The following is a 19,271-nucleotide window of genomic DNA, read 5'->3' as shown; positions in this document are numbered from 1 at the left end:
AATGCTTTTAATTAGCACAATGGACTTTATCATCCAGTACCCTTACTACATGAGATCTGGGAAATTATATTCCAGTCCAGGCAATACAGTAAGGCTCCTAGAAGGAGGTAAGAGCAGATATTATATGTAGACTAATATTTGCTTTGAGTGGAAGTGGAAATACTTTTAGGGAGGAAAAAGTAGTCATCCCTTTACGCTTATGGAGCTTATATTCTGGAAGGACAGAAAGACTGAACAGCTAATTAAATACTTGATTTTAATTACATTTGAAATAAATAATAAAGAGGGATAAAGTCCTAAGAAAAAATTGAGTTGGAGAATCTGATCTAGACCGTGGTATTAGAGGATGGTATTGATCAACAAAGTGACATTTAAGCTGATCTGAAGGCTACGAGTTGACAAAGCAAAAGAGGACAGACAAGTATTCAAAAAAATGTACAGACAAGTACATAAAAAAAAAATGCACATTGAAGCAAATAAGAAAAACAAGTCAAAATGACTGAAATGTAAAGAGTAATAGGGAGTGGCAGATGGCACTTTTTCTTTTTCATTTAGTAATATATCAAGGAGGTCTTTCCAAATCAACTCAGAAAGATGGGTTTCAGTCTTTTAGCAACTGTATAATATGCCACAATATGGATATTACAGTAATTCAATTACTGAATCCTCTATTGATGGATACTTTTGTTGTTTCCAGTTACCTTTTATTGTTAACAATGCTGCAGTACACATTTTTACTCCTACTCTTGCAATGATATACATTAGAAAAATTCCTAGCACTGAAATTTATCTATCATGTACTACATGCATTTAAAACTTTGATGAGTGACCCCAAATTGCCTAATGGAGATATTGTTCCAATTTATACTTCCTCCAGCAGTTGTTACAGGTGGCCCTCCATGTCCATGGGTTCCATGAATTCAGCCAACTGTGGATTAAAAGAATTTAGGGGAAAAAAAAGATGGTTGTATCTGTACTGAACATGCACAGATGACTTTTTCTTGTCATTATTCCCTAAACAATACAGTATAACTACTTATATAACACTTAAATTGTATTAGGTATTATAAGTAATCTAGAGATGATTTAAAGTATACAGGAAGACTGTGTAAATTATATGCAAATATCACACCATTTTATATAAGGGACTTAAGCATCCATGGTTTGTGGTGTCTACAGGGGAAGAGATGGTGTTCCTTGAATCAGTCCCCTACGAATACCATGAGAAGACTGTACTTTACCCCACATAACTTTGCCAGCACTAGGTAGTATTAACGTTTTTAAGTTTATAACAGATTAACAGGCAAAAAGTGGTACTTCATTATTATTTTGGTTAGCATTTCTTTAATTATGAGTGAGACTGAGCATTTTTTACGTTGCCTATTTGTATTTCCTACTCTTTAAATTGTTCATAATCTTGGCCCATTATGTACTAAACTACATGTTTAGTACATACATGTTACATAAACTTTTTTATTTAACCCTTGATGTTTATTTTTGTTTGTTTATGATTATTTTTTACCATGTAGAAATTCTGAAAATTTATTTATGGTCTCTGGGTTTTATGTCTTGCATATAAAAGCTATACACCTACTTCATCTGTGATTTCTTCAAGCCTTATATTTTATTTTTATTATTAAATACTTGATGTTTCTGGAACTTATTCCAAATAGTGGTGGGCCCATCATCTTTTCCTAAATACTGTTTTTTCTGTTGATTAAAAAATTTAATATACAATATTCGCATATTTACTTGGGTCATTTCTAAAATTTCTCTTCTGTGTCATTGATCTTATTGTTTCTTCTTGTTTATCAAACTGTTTTACTTATTTTGTTTTCGTAGAATTCTCCATAACTGGTTGGATTAAACATCCTGATTATTCTTCAATTGTAGAATTTCTCCTGGATAAATTTTCAGTCTTACTTTTCAGGATGAATTTTAGTATTCCTTCCGGGAAATCATGTTCTGTTTTAGTTGAGTTAGTGCATTGATTTTACACATTTAGTTAATGAGAAATGGCATTTTTGCCAAATCAAGTTTTCCCATCTCAAAATTAAATATATTATTTCTTGAATGTTCTTCAGTAATATTATAAAACTTTATATAGATCTTGCCTCTTATTATTTCTGTTTTTGCTCTTATAAATGTGACTTTTCACTTATTTTATGAGTTATTATCTGTATATATAGTGTATATGTCTTTATAAAATTATAAATATAATTTATAATATAAGATAATTTTTTATATTAAATAAAAGAAATATATTTCTTCCATTTTTAAAATATATAAATATAAATATTTTAACATTATATTAGAAAAGAAAAAATGTTTTCATAAAAGATACTTTATAAAATATAAATTTTGAGACTAATCATCTTTTCCAATCTTCATTTTTTATTTAGTATATTTTTAGTCAGTACCCAGTTTTTCTAAATAAACATTTACTTTAATCTACAATAAATACTTTATACTTTTTCAGTATTTAATTCTTATTATTTTCTCATGGCTAACATTTGTCGGAACATCAATAGCGATACAAAAACCTTGCCTACTCCCTAATTTTAATTAGTATATCCTGAATTTCTATTAAGCATAGTTTGAGATGTAATATTGTCATCTGTAATCATCAGGACTGAATGTAGCCTTGTGTCAAAATTCAATGTCTGCACGCCATCATAATGTTCTTTCTTTTTTGAATTATGAAATATGTTAATATATTAAGTGCAATGCCCTTGCATTCTGGGGTTGAAGAATACTTAGTTGTGGCATTTTGTTTTAATGTATTGATAAATTCTGTTTTCTAAAGTTCTTTACTATTTAGATGAATATTTATAAGAAAGATATTGTTATTGTATTCACTTTTCTGCTTTGTCAGGTTTTAATATCAGTGCCATTATAGTCGCCTGTAGAATCAGTCTAAGTGTTCTGTTTCTGTCCTCTAAAGTCTCTTAATAGTCATCTTTAAAAATTTGAAAGCCCAGCTATTAAATTTAACTCTTAAATTTTCTTTCATTTTTTTTTTATCATTATATATAAAGTTTTCTGTCACTTCTAGGATAAATATTAGTAACAATATTTTCCTAGAAAATCATCCATTCCAAACAGTTTAAGTGAAATGCACTGAATTTTACAAAGTGCTCTTTTCTGATTCTTTTCTGATTCTTTTAAATTGTAGTATTATTTCTTTTATATTCATTTAAATTGTGGTATTTTCATTTTTCTGACATTGGGTCTTGTGCTTGTGCTGTTGTACTTGTGTACAGCTATACACATTATTTTACTTAAAGACCAGATAGTAAACATTTTAAGCTTGTAGACATATGATCTCTCTCACAACTATTCATTCAGCCCTCTTGTTATAGCTCAAGCAGCCTTAGACAATCTGTAACAAATTGATATGGCTGTTTTCCAATAAGTTTTATTTACAAAAGCAGGCAGTTGGCACATAGTTTTCCAGCTCCTTCTCTAGTCAGTAATGACCACTGTCTATTTTTGTTTGATTTCTTTTTAAAGTAAGAGTGTTAATTTTTTTCTCAGTTTCACAATCTTTAAATCATTGGTTCTATTTTAACTTTATTAGGGCTTTCCTTTTTATTACCTTAGGTTTGTTTTATTTTTATTTTTGTAGATTCTTGAGTTAGATGCTTAATTCACTTACTACATATTCTTCTTTAGTTACGTCGGTATTTCAGGTATGATGTTTTCTCATAGTGCAACTTTATTCTGTCCTATTATGATATGTAGTGTTTTCATTAATTTTTAGACTTTTGCAGTTTTAATTTCTCCTTTGTTTTTCAAGAAAGCCAAGATATACAGACACACACACACATATACAGAGCATTGCCTCTGTGTGTGTGTTATTTATTATTATTATTATTATTATTATTATTATTATTATTTTATTTTTGAGACAGAGTTTTTGCTTTTGTTGCCCAGGCTGGAGTGCAATGGCGAATCTCGGCTCACTGCAACCTCCACCTCCCAGGTTCAAGCGATTCTCTTGCCTCAGCCTCTCGAGTAGCTGGTACTACAGGCACACACTACCATGCTCGGCTAATTTTTGTATTTTTAGTATAGACTAAGTTTTGTATTTTTAGTATTTCACCATGTTTGCCAGGCTAGTCTCAAACTCCTGACCTCAGGTGATCCACCCACCTCAGCCTCCCAAAGTGCTGGGATTACAGGCGTGAGCCCCTCCTCCCAGCCTGTGTTATTTTATTCACATGTTTTACACCTGATCGTGTCATCTCATCTCACTCTGAATATTCTTATAGTGTTACCTAACTGGTCTCCCTTATTTCTCTCCTCCTCAGAAATCTTCAGTGGCTTCCCATTTCTTTAGAAGAGAAGCCCAAGTCTTTATAATGGATCACTTCAAACTCATGCATGAAACATAATTTACTTTTGACCTTCTTAGTACCTAGTTTAAGGCACATTATTGGCTCTCCTCATCCTGTTTACCTTATCATATATTCAGTGCACCAAGATAAGGATTAGCTTGAAACAATTCTAACTCCTTTTCTTTTATGCCATGTTCATCCTCCTTTCTAGACAGTCATCCAGTCTTGGTTGCTTTCCAGCCAACTTTCACCTTGACTTTGTTTGGTTATTTCTGTTTCCCATGCCTCCATCTTCCCCTGCAGATTGCTGTAGTGGGCGATACCTGCTCTAGTCTTAGCACAACTGTGAAGTTACCTCTCTAAAGAACAAATCTGACACTGCTTAAAAACTTAGATTGACTCCTTTTCCACCTATGTTTGAGACAATGTAAAGCCTGACCCCAATCCTTTTTTCTAGCTTAATTTTCTTAATTTTTATCCCACACCCTCTGAACAGAATGCCCTCCAAACACACTGTGTGTATTTAAGCATTCCCTCTTTAACCATTCCCAGCTTAGGTATTTATATATCCTGCTGCCTACCTTTCACCATTTAGCAGGCTATCCCTTGTCCTTCAAGACCCACATTTTACATTTTCTTTGAAGACTTCTTTGATCAAACTATCAGATCACTGATTCATTCATTCAAGGAACGTGTAGTATCAGTATGAAGAAGGCACCCTGCCATATGTTAGCAATACAAATGTAAATAAGACATACTTTTGTCATAAATGACAATATCATAAATGTCGTAAATAACGAAGTTTCATTTTGGTCCATGTACCTCTATCATAAACACATTATATTTAATAGAAATCATTTGTATATGAGTCTGTCCTTACCAGTCTGTAAATTATCCAAAGCTCAGATTTTGTCTTAAATTTCTTTGAATTCCTAGGATCTAATATATTATAAATACGTGTTTCTTATTTAATTGACCTCTCTGATTCTTTACAGTGCTTTTTTTTTTTTTTTTTTTTTTTTTTTTTTTTTTTTTTTTTGTCTGTTAGTGACTATCATGTTTCATAAATTTGTTAGGAGGTACTTTTCCTAGGAATGTAAATAATTTAGTGCAATAACAAATATGAGGTTGCTTAGCACTAAATAGTCTCATGAGGTCAAATTGTACAGCTGTACTACAAACAGGTGGAGAAAACATCACTGCAAATATTCTTCCGTAAAAAACATCACTCCTTATACTTTTGTGTGCAGTAGAATAACTTGAGGAGCTGATTAGATATGCACATCCAAAATTTGAAAGATGTTTAACATCATTAACTGTTAAGCAAACTTATGTTAAAACCATGGTAAGATGCCACCACACACCTATTACAATGGCTAAAATAAAAAATAATAATTATATAATGTATGGGAAGCTGGCAAGTATGGGAAGCAACTGGAACTGTCATACAATGCTGATGCAAATGCAAAATGTTAAAATTCTGCAGAAATGCTTTGGCATTTTTTATAAAATTAAACATACATTTACCGTATGATCCAAAAGTTTCATTCCTGGTATTTACTTTGGAGGAATGAAATCATATTCACATATACAAAAGCGTACATAAATGTTTATAAATGTTATGTTTATAATTGTGAAAACTGGAAACAACCCTGTCCTTCAGTGAGAGGTCTGATTAGCAGACTGTAATGTGCCCATCTGTAGCACCGTGGAATACTACTCAGCAATAAAAGGAATGAGCTATTGATATATGCAACAACTTAGATGAATCTCAAAGTCATTAATCTGGGTGACAGAAACCAATTTCAAAAGTTTATGTGCTTTCTGACTCAATTTATATAATGGTCTCGGAGAGAGAAAACTATACTGTTGGAGTACAGATTAGTGGTAGTAGTTGGGAAAAGTTTAACTGTAAAGAAATCACATGAGGGGATTTTTTAGGGTAGAGAAACTCTTCTTGATTATGATGGTAGTTATGCAAATCTAACACAAACGTGTGTTAAAATTCTTAGATGTGTACACTAAAAGTGGAAAATAGTTTTGCTTTATGATGATTTTAAAATCAGATTTTAAAATCAAATGAGGAACATCCCTGGGCCTCATCTCCAGGGATTCCAGTTCATTTTTTTTTTCTTTTCTTTTTTATTTTTTGAGACTGTCACCCAGGCTGGAGTTCACTGGCGCGATCTTGGCTCACTGCAGCCTCCGCCTCCTGGGTTCAAGTGATTCTCCTGCGTTAGCCTCCTGAGTAACTGGGACTACAGGCACACGCCACCACGCCCAGCTATTTTTTTTTTTTTTTTTTTTTTTTTTTTATATTTGTAGTATGTTAATTTTTTTACCTTTTTCTGAAAATTATCTTTTAACAGTTTAACCCAAGCACGTCTTTACTTGGCACTAAGAGGGTGAATCCAAAGTGGCAATAGAACTATGCTGACACTGTTTTTGTAACATTTATTGTGCACTCTACTAATTTTGTTTGGTTTATGGCCAATAAGTTGCTTCCCATTGAGAATTTGGTTTTGTGGTATGACCATTTAGTGATCTCTGCAAATGGATTAATGGTTTTTAGTGATCTTTGTTGGCTGAGGGACAATAGAAAATCTGGTTTGTTAGTCTTTTCTGCTTGTTTGTCTATGTTAAGCTCAAGTTCAATTAAGAATTGAAGAATGGGAAGAGATCATCTGATTGATTTGGACCAATGAGTTATATACTTCTGAGTTTACTCTTGACTCTTGGCTGACATTTTAGAATTGATGCCATAAGTCCTTACTGTGTCTGCATGTCTAAGTGTCTGTACTTCATAAGGAACTTTACTTCTTTTTCTGTAAGTATATGCTATGGACTGAATTGTGTCCCACCAAAATTCATATGTTGAAGCCCTAACCCTCAATGTGACTGCATTGGAGATAGGCTCTTTTGGAAGTAATTAAGTTTAAATAAGGTCATATGGGTGGGGCCTTGATCTGATAGGACTGTGACCAAAAAAGAGGTCATGCAAGCCCACAGCAAGATGTCAGCTACCTACAAATCAAGAGAAGAGACCTTCAAAATAAAACCTATCTTGCTGGCACCTTGATCTTGGACTTCTCAGCATCCAGAACTGTGAGGAAAAAATTTTTGTTGATTAAGCCACCCAGTTTATGGTGCTTTGTTGATAGCCTGAGTAAACTAAGACAGGGTATAATATTTTGCTATGTTTGGGTGATATTAATAAATTAGAATATAAAGTATCTTAGAGGATTAGCTTATAGAGATGATTAAATTCTTATGTACTTAGAATATTCCTAAAATTCCCGGAAAATAAGGAAATTGAATTTCTAATGTTTTTGGTATGTTGGATTTGAAAAGTATTCTCACAGAATTCAGAAACCAATTCAAAACATTTTAAGAATTCGAGTTCACATAATATAGGTAAGTGCTTGGCAAATGAGACTAGCTTAACATTTTGGCTTAATAAAAGACCTGTGTCTTTTCCAATTTATCATTGTTAAGTACAAGTGTGGATTTTATTCTACTTCGGCATGTCCTTCCTAAAGTTGTACAGATTTACTGACGGAATAAGCTAATATTGCATCTACTTAATGTTTAAGATTAAGAAGAATATAAATTTGTGTTTAATCAAATGGAATCATTATTCTGGCAAACCTTATTTAACCAGTAATTATGTTTTATAGTACGTCAGCTTGAAGATAATTTCCAAGATCTTTAGATAACTTAAAAGCTTAAGTGGATATCTTTTTAAAAATTTTTTAATTTTTATTTACAACAATTTTTTTTATTATACTTTAAGTTCTAGGGTACATGTGCACAAAGTGCAGGTTTGATACATAGGTATACATGTGCCATGTTGGTTTGCTGCACCCATCAACTCATCATTTGCATTAAGCATTTCTCCTAATGCTATCCCTCCCCTACACCCCCGCCCCACAACAGGCCCCAGTGTGTGATGTTCCCCACCCTGTGTCCAAGTGATCTCTTTGTTCAATTCCCACCTACAAGTGAGAACATGCGGTGTTTGGTTTTCTTTCCTTGTGACAGTTTGCTGAGAATGATGGTTTCCAGCTTCATCCATGTCCCTGCAAAGGACATAAACTCATCACTTTTTATGGCTGCATAGTATTCCATGGTATATATGTGCCACACTTTCTTTATCCAGTTTATCATTGATGGACATTTGTGTTGGTTCCAAGTCTTTGCTATTGTGAATAAGGCCACCATAAACATAATGTGTGCATGTGTCTTTATAGTAGCATGATTTATAATCCTTTGGGTATATACCCAGTAATGGTATTGCAGGGTCAAATGGTAATTCTAGTTCTAGGTCCTTGAGGAATCGCCATTGTCTTCCACAATGGTTCAACTAGTTTACACTCCCACCAACAGCGTAAAAGCATTCCTATTTCTCCACATCCTCTCCAGCATCTGTTGTTTCCTGACTTTTTAATGATTGCCATTCTAACAGGCGTGAGATGGTATCTCACTGTGGTTTTGATTTGCATTTCTCTGATGACCAGTGATGATGAGCAGTATTTCATGTGACTGTTGGCTGCATAGATATCTTCTTTTGAGAAGTGTCTGTTCATATCCTTTGTCCACTTTTTGATGGGGTTGTTNTTTTTTTTTTTTTTTTGTCTGTTAGTGACTATCATGTTTCATAAATTTGTTAGGAGGTACTTTTCCTAGGAATGTAAATAATTTAGTGCAATAACAAATATGAGGTTGCTTAGCACTAAATAGTCTCATGAGGTCAAATTGTACAGCTGTACTACAAACAGGTGGAGAAAAACATCACTGCAAATATTCTTCCGTAAAAAACATCACTCCTTATACTTTTGTGTGCAGTAGAATAACTTGAGGAGCTGATTAGATATGCACATCCAAAAATTTGAAAGATGTTTAACATCATTAACTGTTAAGCAAACTTATGTTAAAACCATGGTAAGATGCCACCACACACCTATTACAATGGCTAAAATAAAAAATAATAATTATATAATGTATGGGAAGCTGGCAAGTATGGGAAGCAACTGGAACTGTCATACAATGCTGATGCAAATGCAAAATGTTAAAATTCTGCAGAAATGCTTTGGCATTTTTTATAAAATTAAACATACATTTACCGTATGATCCAAAAGTTTCATTCCTGGTATTTACTTTGGAGGAATGAAATCATATTCACATATACAAAAAGCGTACATAAATGTTTATAAATGTTATGTTTATAATTGTGAAAACTGGAAACAACCCTGTCCTTCAGTGAGAGGTCTGATTAGCAGACTGTAATGTGCCCATCTGTAGCACCGTGGAATACTACTCAGCAATAAAAAGGAATGAGCTATTGATATATGCAACAACTTAGATGAATCTCAAAGTCATTAATCTGGGTGACAGAAACCAATTTCAAAAGTTTATGTGCTTTCTGACTCAATTTATATAATGGTCTCGGAGAGAGAAAACTATACTGTTGGAGTACAGATTAGTGGTAGTAGTTGGGAAAAGTTTAACTGTAAAGAAATCACATGAGGGGATTTTTTAGGGTAGAGAAACTCTTCTTGATTATGATGGTAGTTATGCAAATCTAACACAAACGTGTGTTAAAATTCTTAGATGTGTACACTAAAAGTGGAAAAATAGTTTTGCTTTATGATGATTTTTAAAATCAGATTTTAAAATCAAATGAGGAACATCCCTGGGCCTCATCTCCAGGGATTCCAGTTCATTTTTTTTTTCTTTTCTTTTTTATTTTTTGAGACTGTCACCCAGGCTGGAGTTCACTGGCGCGATCTTGGCTCACTGCAGCCTCCGCCTCCTGGGTTCAAGTGATTCTCCTGCGTTAGCCTCCTGAGTAACTGGGACTACAGGCACACGCCACCACGCCCAGCTATTTTTTTTTTTTTTTTTTTTTTCATTAGAGACGGAGTTTCACCGTGTTAGCCAGGATGGTCTTGATCTCCTGACCTCGTGATCTGCCCACCTCACCCTCCCAAAGTGCTGAGATTACAGGCGTGAGCCACTGTGCCCAGCCAGATTCCAGTTCATTTTTCTTGTGAGCTAAGGCAGACCACATATGGAAAATTCAGATTCGAAGATAGTTAAGAATAAAAAACCCAGACTTATTTTAAGATTGTTGTCACTTCAAGTCTGTAATAAACCAATAAAAATAAAACAATTGCACACGGTATGCAAGAATAGAAGTAGAAGTGACTCCTGCCTCCTCGTAGTTCCCCACAGAGACCAGAGAGATATACCCAGTTGGTGGCCACTGGTGCTGGTTGAATGTGAAACCCATGTGATCAAGTGGGAGGTACTATGTCAGTACTCCCAAGATCCACCTGCTACTTTATAAGAAACATTTCTATCACAGATACATACTTCCCTTGTTTAACTTCTTACTGTGTCATTGGTGCCACAGCAAGCCTAGCCATGTCTTACCTCAAGTGGGGTTTGACTAAGGAATCTATATTTATAAGAAGGACAGCAGAACATTTCAATGCAGGGAGTCCGCAGATAGCAGACTTCACCTAAAGCCAAACAGCAATCCAGCAATATGATTTGTACAGAATATCACCTCCAACCAATAGTTTTAGTTTCCTCTGTTGGCTTTGAATGTCCACTCTTAAATATTAGAGAAGAAATGAAGTAAGTGAAATGTTTCTCCTCTCCCTACCTTTAGCCTCTGAAGGAGCTCTTAGCAAATACACCACAATTAGACTTTTTTCTATGTTCATAAGAGCTGCTTTAAGATTACAGTAACAATATCGCTTGTCTGAAAAGATGAAAGCTGAGACAATGAGATCCAATTGTAATTAGTTGTAAAGCGTATGTATAAAATAATTTCTAACAGGCTGACTGCACTTCACAAGAATAAAATAAGAATACACCCCCTTGAAACTTTAAGAAGCTCTCCTGGTTTATGTTTATATATGTATTTTGTTTGGGACCCTAAAGAGGCTCAAAATGTGTAAGTTGTTATTTACTTGGCTGGCCACTAGATGGTGTGGTTTGTTAATGCATTACTTTTGGTTTTATAATTGAGGCAGATTTCATGGAATGCTATTTTCTTAGATAATTTTATTAAATATTATTAACTTAGAAGTTTAAAATTTTAAGTGACCTGAGAGATAATCAGTATGGCAAAGTCTAGACTGGAACCCCAGTGCCCTAAAATCTTACTCCCTGCCATTGTCCAGCCCTTAAGTAAAAAGTGTGGGGAAAAAACTGTTCAAAAAGAAGCTCTTGAATTGATCATGAGATTTTGAGACCAATAGCAAACAAACACATGATGTGATGGCCAAACAGAAGCTTTAACTATATAAACATTTCTTTTAATGTTAGTTTTTCATAAAAATTCTTTCTATTGTATAGTGAATCTTCAGTGAGTCTTTTAAGACCTTCTGCTATAGCAGTTACACAGGTGGCATATAAGTATACTAAATCTCACCTCTGGACTCTGATTAAGCCAAAGAACAGAAGTAATGTTGTTACAGTCGTCCCCCCTTATCCATGGGGGCATATTTCCAAGATATGAAACCACAGATACTAGTGAACTAACTTGATTGCTGTCAATTAAGTTACATTTCTGTTCATGTCTTCCAATCAAAAATTTAATGCCTTTTTCCTCTTAACTATTTATCAAACATTGTAGCTGTAACTTTTGCAATTTGAAACATTAATAAACAAATTTCTTTTTTCTTCTTTGCAATTTCACGAATAGAAGATTTGTTGCTCTTATCATCAATTTTAGCGATCAGCATACAATTTTGTTTTTCTTTCCTTAAGTTGAAAACTTTCACCTTTTCACTTAAAGGAAACACTTTATGGCTTCTCTCTGGCAAATTCAAATTGCCAGCATCACTAATGTTGCACTTCAGGGCCATTATTTTGTTTTGTTTTGTTTTGTTTTGTTTTTTTGAGACGGAGTCTCGCTCTGTCGCCCGGGCTGGAGTGCAGTGGCCGGATCTCAGCTCACTGCAAGCTCTGCCTCCCGGGTTTACACCATTCTCCTGCCTCAGCCTCCCGAGTAGCTGGGACTACAGGCACCCGCCACCTCGCCCGGCTAGTTTTTTGTATTTTTTAGTAGAGACGGGGTTTCACCATGTTAGCCAGGATGGTCTGGATCTCCTGACCTCGTGATCCGCCCGTCTCGGCCTCCCAAAGTTCTGGGATTACAGGCTTGAGCCACCGCGCCCAGCCCAGGGCCATTATTAAGTAAAATAAGGGTGACTTGCAAACGCTGTGATACTTAAACAGTCAATCTGATAACCAAGCCTACTACTAAGTGACTAATGGGTGAGGAGTGTCTACAGTTTATATATGCTGAACAAAGTGATGATTCATTTTCTGGGCTGGATGGAATAGGACAGTGTGAGATTTCATCAGGCTACTCAGAAGAGCACGCAACTTAAATCATGATTTATTTATTTCTGGAATATTCTATTTAATATTTTTGGACCACAGTTGACCTCAGGTAATGGAAACCACAGAAAGCAAAACTACAGATAAGGAAGGACTACTGTATACTCACTGCACATGTGTAATTGAGGAGCTAAAACAGATGTCAATGCTTTGCTATCAAAGATCACCAAGAACACAGCTGTAGGTGAACAAAGCTGGGTTTATTGACTTACTGCAATGAGGAACATCACAGGGGAAGCATCATGGGGATCTCAATAAGAAAGGAGAAGGCCTCAAAGGCAGTGGGTCTGGAATAAAAGTGTAAAGACTCTGAAGTAGATATGGACTTGCCAGAAAATATACTCAGAAAAGCCAGCCATTGTGGCTGGGCTGGATGAGGTACGGAAATGAGATTGATTTTTGTAGGGCCTTGCACTGTAATGTCTCTGGCCTTTACTCTTAACGAGTTAAGAAGCCACTGAGATTTAGTTTTATTTTGAATAGCATATTTTCTGAAGGCTAAGAAACATGTAATACTGACTGATTGCAAAAAGGGACTTCTGGATGAAAGAGACACTTACTTTTCACCTCTCTTCTTTTGAATTTTGTGACATATTTTGGTATTACCTATTTTTTAAGATAAGTAACATTATTTTTTATGATTTTATATAAAGCATGATATGCTAAGACTTAGTAATACCTTAAGATGCTTAAAAATAATTTTCTGATTTCTTTGATAAAACTCATACAACAGAAATGCTAAATAACAATTGCTTTTAAATGCTAAATAATACTCTTATACTTTCTTGGTATCTAGGTACAAAGGTCGAGAAATAAGCAAGTACGAGAATTATTCCCAGATGGTTTTAGTATTCATCATGCAGGAATGCTTCGGCAGGACAGAAATTTAGTTGAAAACTTGTTTTCTAATGGGCATATCAAAGTCCTAGTGTGTACAGCTACATTAGCCTGGGGTGTCAATCTTCCCGCCCATGCTGTTATTATTAAGGTAAGAGCTTACCTTTCTTGATATATGGATTTGTGTGTGTCTTAAAGCAAGCCTCTTGGTTGATTTATTTAGAAAAATATTGTGATTTGTCTGTTTCCTTGACTTTGAATGTTATTTATAAAAGGTCAGAATTATTTTCTCCAATAAGAATCTAGTTTATATTGTGAAAATTTAACTCCATCACAGATGATGAAAGGATTAGTTAAAGTACACTTTTGAGATCTTGCCATATTTGCCTAATTTCAGTATTCAGTTCATCAGGATTATATTTGTGTGTGTTTATGTAAATTTTTGTTAACTTTTCCTCATCTAGGGAACACAAATATATGCTGCAAAAAGAGGCTCCTTTGTTGACCTTGGAATTTTAGATGTCATGCAGATATTTGGTCGAGCTGGACGACCACAATTTGACAAATTTGGGGAAGGAATCATTATAACAACACATGATAAACTCAGCCATTACCTCACTTTGCTCACTCAACGAAACCCAATTGAGAGTCAGTTTCTGGAAAGCCTTGCAGATAACCTAAATGCGGAGGTAAGATCTAATGAGTAAAAGTTTGGAATAGAATCATCAGCCTTAAGAATGACCAAGAAAATATGTAACAAACCCGCACGTTGTGCACATGTACCCTAGAACTTAAAGTATAATAAAAAATAAAATAAAATAAATAAAATAAAAGAATGACCAAGAAAGATAAAGGTTGAGTTGGTTGCTATTTTGTAGTGTTTAGGAATACAGCCTATGTCATATAGTTATAAGACAAAACAGGCTGAATGGCATTATTGTTGATTAATTCAGAGGATTATAGAATGATAACTGATAAAAATCTATTGCTAAAATACCATATTTTAAACTATGAAGCTTTGCTAGATACTAGAAATCTAACAAAGACTATAGAAAATATGGAAACAAATAGCAATAATAACTAATATTTGGCACTTCTACAAAGTTGTACATGAAATTTTATTAAAGGTTTAATAAAATTTATAAAACTCTTTTAGCTCTATTAGGTCAGTTGATTAACTTTGTTATACACAATGTGATTGAGCTAGATTGTGATAATTTGTTTCGCGTGTGTGTGTGTGTGTGTGTCTGTGTGTGACTTTTATGTTAAGATTTACATAGCAGACCCTGGAAGCGTAGGTGACATCTTAACTGGTAAAGAAAATAAACATTCTTAAAATTTAGAGTATATGTATAGAACATTCAAATCAGGTTTGACTGTTTTTGTGACATTTTAAATTATAATTTGGTATTCAACACTTTGCTAATTCAGTATTCTTTCATACCTTTAAAGTTGACTCAAACAGTACTTGAAAGTAGGGAGGATGTAAATATTAAGTAAATGACTGCTTTGAAATATTTATAATCAAATACTACTTATTATGTACAAAGTCCTATGTTAGGTACTTCTTAAAGAGCTTATAGAAATTTAATCTAACATTCCATTCATATTATTTATAAGTCTTTTAGAGAATGAAAACACACTTACTAGTTCGTTTTCTCTGTTATTCCAAAAGGAGAGAAAAAGACATGAAAACACAGTGCAATAATGTTGGAAAGATAGTTCTGTAGAAGGATTCAGCAGAAGGAGAAAATAGGTTTGTCCCAGGTTATCAGGAAAGTCTTGGTTCATGAATGTGGTAAAATTTGATCCAGTGAGCATATCTTTATTTTATGAGAAAATTGGGACTTTTAGGTGAAGTGAGTAGAGTAACAGTTTGTCTAGTGCAGAAGCTATGTGTTGGAGATAATCCACAGCCAGAATTGGGACGGTCATTCAAAGAATAGATAAGTTTTAGAAAATAATGGTTAGAGAAAATAGCATGAAAGGCCTCATTTTCTATTAGCAAAATTATAATAACATTTTTAAAAACTAAGAAATAAAATTTGAATCCAAAGGAAATATTATTATAGCTCAATTTCAATCCTACTGGCTACTATAATTGTGTGGCTTAAATAATTGAGTCTTGGATTAGCAGTGTCTAATGTGTGGAACAAAATCTCTTAATGTAAAATGATAGTAGCAGTGAACTGAGGACCTGCTGTATACCAGAGATTCTGCTCAGTGCCTCACATACATTGTCTTATTCTCTCAATACTGCTGCTGTGGAGATATTATCCTCAGAGTGATATGTAACTGACCCAAGGTCACTACATTATAACTTTTGAAAGTAGTATTCAAACTCAGATCTATTTAACTCTAAACCTAGACTTTTCATTATGGCTTAGATTTCTTGTATATAAAACGTAGTAAGTTAAAGATGAATACATTTGCTTATGTTAATATATAGCATTTGCCCTCTTCTAAGGCCTATATTGAAAACATTTTCCAAAATGGTAGCCATAATTTTTCCGACTTGCAGTAAAAGGCTTAGTTCTTTTATCCTCATCATGAGATGCATGTCAACAAAGACTATATCTCAAATGTAGAGGCCTTAAATCCAAGGACAAGGTGTTTGAAAGTAACGTTCTACAGAATTGGGATGAACTCTGTATAAAAAAGGTATGTAGTATGTAAGGTGAAAGAAAGATTAACATAGTTTTGAAGAACAGACTTAAATACTAAAGTTAGATATGAAGTGATATCTTAAAATGCATGTCAGGGAAGACTATATCTCAGTAAACTTATGTCCTTAATAGCTTTTTGTAATTGGTAAAATAAACACAAGTTGGCAATGTTATACAGAAGACACAAAGTCAGTAAAATACTGCTTTTTTCTTCAAGGAACTATTTTTCTTAGGCACCGTAAAATAGCATCACTGAAACTATTTGATCAAGGCCTGAGAAATTAAAAATAAATTAGGGCCCATACACTTATCAAATATTTATAAAGTACTTATTAAATGTGTGGTTTTCAGAAATGTCAGCTAACTATAAGCATAATTCCATTTAGTGATATAAATGGTATTTAAATAACAAAACATATATCTTGACATTTTTCACCAATACAGTGAAGTGTAGCCATTGTTGAACTAACTTGCTCATATTCTAATCTATTGGAATAGTTCCCTGTTAAAGTACATTTTCCTGTTAAGGAAACAAACTCTTAAATTATTGTTGAATATGAAATTAAATTTGACTATCTGTGAAAATCAAGTGTGAAATTGGTTTGTAAAATGAATATGTGCTATGTTCTTTAGGTAATGAATTTTTAAGTCTTTAGATTCCCCAAATCATTGCAAGACTCTACAGTTGCACTAATCAACATTAGAGTCGTGCTAGATTAAGAATGTTGCCTCCATTAATATCTTTTATGTCATGAGTATCAATTCTGACTATTACTTTAGGAGAACTGGAGAAATTACTATATTAAGTTATAATTTTAACGCAAACATGTCATGAGGCACATTTGCTCATCGATGCATAATGAGACTAACTAAATAATCCTAATGCTGAAAGGTCGCAAGTCCCATCCATATATAAAGTCACTGAACTTTACACTGAGAGAAATACTGAGGTTGATTAAAATTTATTCATCAGACATTACTGAGTACATACTCTGTGCCAGCTCCCTATAGTCTGTTCTTCAAACTATGTTAATCTTTCTTTCACCTTACATACTACATACATTTTTTATACAGAGTTCATCCCATCTCTGTAGAATGTTACGTAAACACCTTGTCCTTGGATTTAAGGCATCTACAGTCTGAACGACCTTCCTAATTCTGGCTACAGTTACTCTCCAACAAAGATCTTCTGCCCTAGACAAGCTGTTGTTGCTCTATTCACTTGTAAATAAAGATACTCTCGCTGGATTGTTGTGGAAATTTAAGAAATGCCTGTGCCAAGGTAGTTTATGGTAAATGATAGAATCACTTACCGTTTTCTGATAGTCTGTTGATATTCAGCCCTGTTCATACTTATTACCAGCACTGAAATTTTAGTTAAATAATGAATAGTAGCATAGTTTTTATATTATATTTACTAGCTATATATATATATATATATATATACACACACACACATGCATGCATACTCACGATGATTATAGTATTTGCTTAAGTTTTTATATGATTTCAACCATGTTTTTAAAGTACATATTCAAATAAACAATTGAGATTACCTTAAATACTAAAGTTAGATATGAACTGATATTGAGTCTTATTTCTAAATTACCAAATTTGTGTGTGGATTTTATTTTTCTCTTTTACTTAACAGAACATAAATTATCACACTGTATACTAATGCCACTTTTAGAAATGTCATGTTGGATGTTTTTCTTTAAAAGCATTTTGAATAGGTATTATGTGCTAGGCACAATGGATGGTAGGTTCATATAAGTCATTGTAGTTAGTTACATATGTTTCGCCTCCATATGACCCTGGAACTTCTTGAGGCCAGGGAGCATACTCTATTTGTTACCGTATCCATTGTGCTTTACTTAGCACAGGCTTGTTACTGACTTACTATATGATTTTGAGATGAGTGAATAAATTTCAAAGACGTACTATGAAAAAATTCCTGTTTTATAAAAGGCTCCTGTGCTAAGTAGCCACTAGGTGACAGCAAATATTTACAAATACATTTTTATTTTTTGTCACTAGGTGGCATTCAAATATTACTCTCAAAATAAGGTATAGCATCATACATTTACCTTCCTTTTTCTGAGTAGTCTTGTCCTTTTTAATGAACATTTACAAGACTTGCTTTAGTTCATCCAGTCTTTGCTACATACTTTTTCCTTTCCTTTAATCATATCACTGGTAGCAATAGGTAATTTTTAAATGTTAATTCACTGTCTGATTTTGAAAATAATAGTAAGCTTATTTTATCCCTTATAAATTTTTCTCCTCATAGGAGTTGTGTGATGTTACTTTAAAATAATATTGTAATATTATAAGGGAATCTCAGTCATTATTTTAAAGTAACATCATAAAGTCATGACGGGAATATAGGTCATATGTCTATGGTTTGATACAATTTGGTCTGTCAAATAATGAATTCACAAAGGAGAGAAACTCTCAGATTTTTAGCCGTATCACCAAACTAGTTTCATTTACCTAAGCAGATTAGAAAATGTTTAACTGTTTTAGTTGTAAATCTTCATGAATTGTTACACAACTCCCACACTGGCTCAATTTTAGTTCTTGCTACTCTTACTTTGGTGGAAAGCCTTACAGTTTACACTAAATATATACATTTACCTACATTATGGATGGCTTGGCCATTTGTCGTATGAATTTAAAAGTTAGTAGACAGAATCTCCCTTACTATATTTCAACTTTTGGTCATTTCTCTGTTTTAGTAACAAATAATATATCATAATATTATAATGAAAATTATACATTACTAAATCTCATCTTCAACTAACTAAAGACAATTAACCATCCACATATTCCTTTATTTCATGAAATTAGTTATACAGAATTATAATAAAAAATTATAATGTAGGAATTAAACATGAAGGTTTTACTTTCTTTTATTTTAGGACTAAATTGAGAGGGTTTGTTTTCCTTTTTTCTCCTAAAATTAATAATTTAGATCGGGAACATCTCTTCTCCTTTAATTAAAGTATTA

At 33.5% G+C, this 19,271-nt stretch overlaps 1 protein-coding gene across 1 annotated transcript in view; it reads left to right on the top strand.

The window, feature by feature from the left end:
- The window catches only part of ASCC3 (activating signal cointegrator 1 complex subunit 3), a gene marked incomplete at its 5' end in the record, with an annotated part of 187,260 nt that overhangs the window by 7,504 nt on the left and 160,485 nt on the right, over positions 1 to 19,271 (top strand). The window contains 2 exons of the mRNA XM_017889813.1: positions 13,555 to 13,746; positions 14,060 to 14,284. Of these exons, the coding sequence (XP_017745302.1) occupies positions 13,555 to 13,746; positions 14,060 to 14,284 (417 nt within the window). The remainder of the gene's footprint in view (positions 1 to 13,554; positions 13,747 to 14,059; positions 14,285 to 19,271) is intronic.

This window comes from Rhinopithecus bieti, unplaced genomic scaffold (assembly GCF_001698545.2).
Source record: "Rhinopithecus bieti isolate Rb0 unplaced genomic scaffold, ASM169854v2 scaffold_18624, whole genome shotgun sequence".
Lineage (NCBI taxonomy): Eukaryota > Metazoa > Chordata > Mammalia > Primates > Cercopithecidae > Rhinopithecus > Rhinopithecus bieti.
Note: the sequence above shows the minus strand (reverse complement) of the source record. Positions and strands in the feature narration are given on the sequence as shown.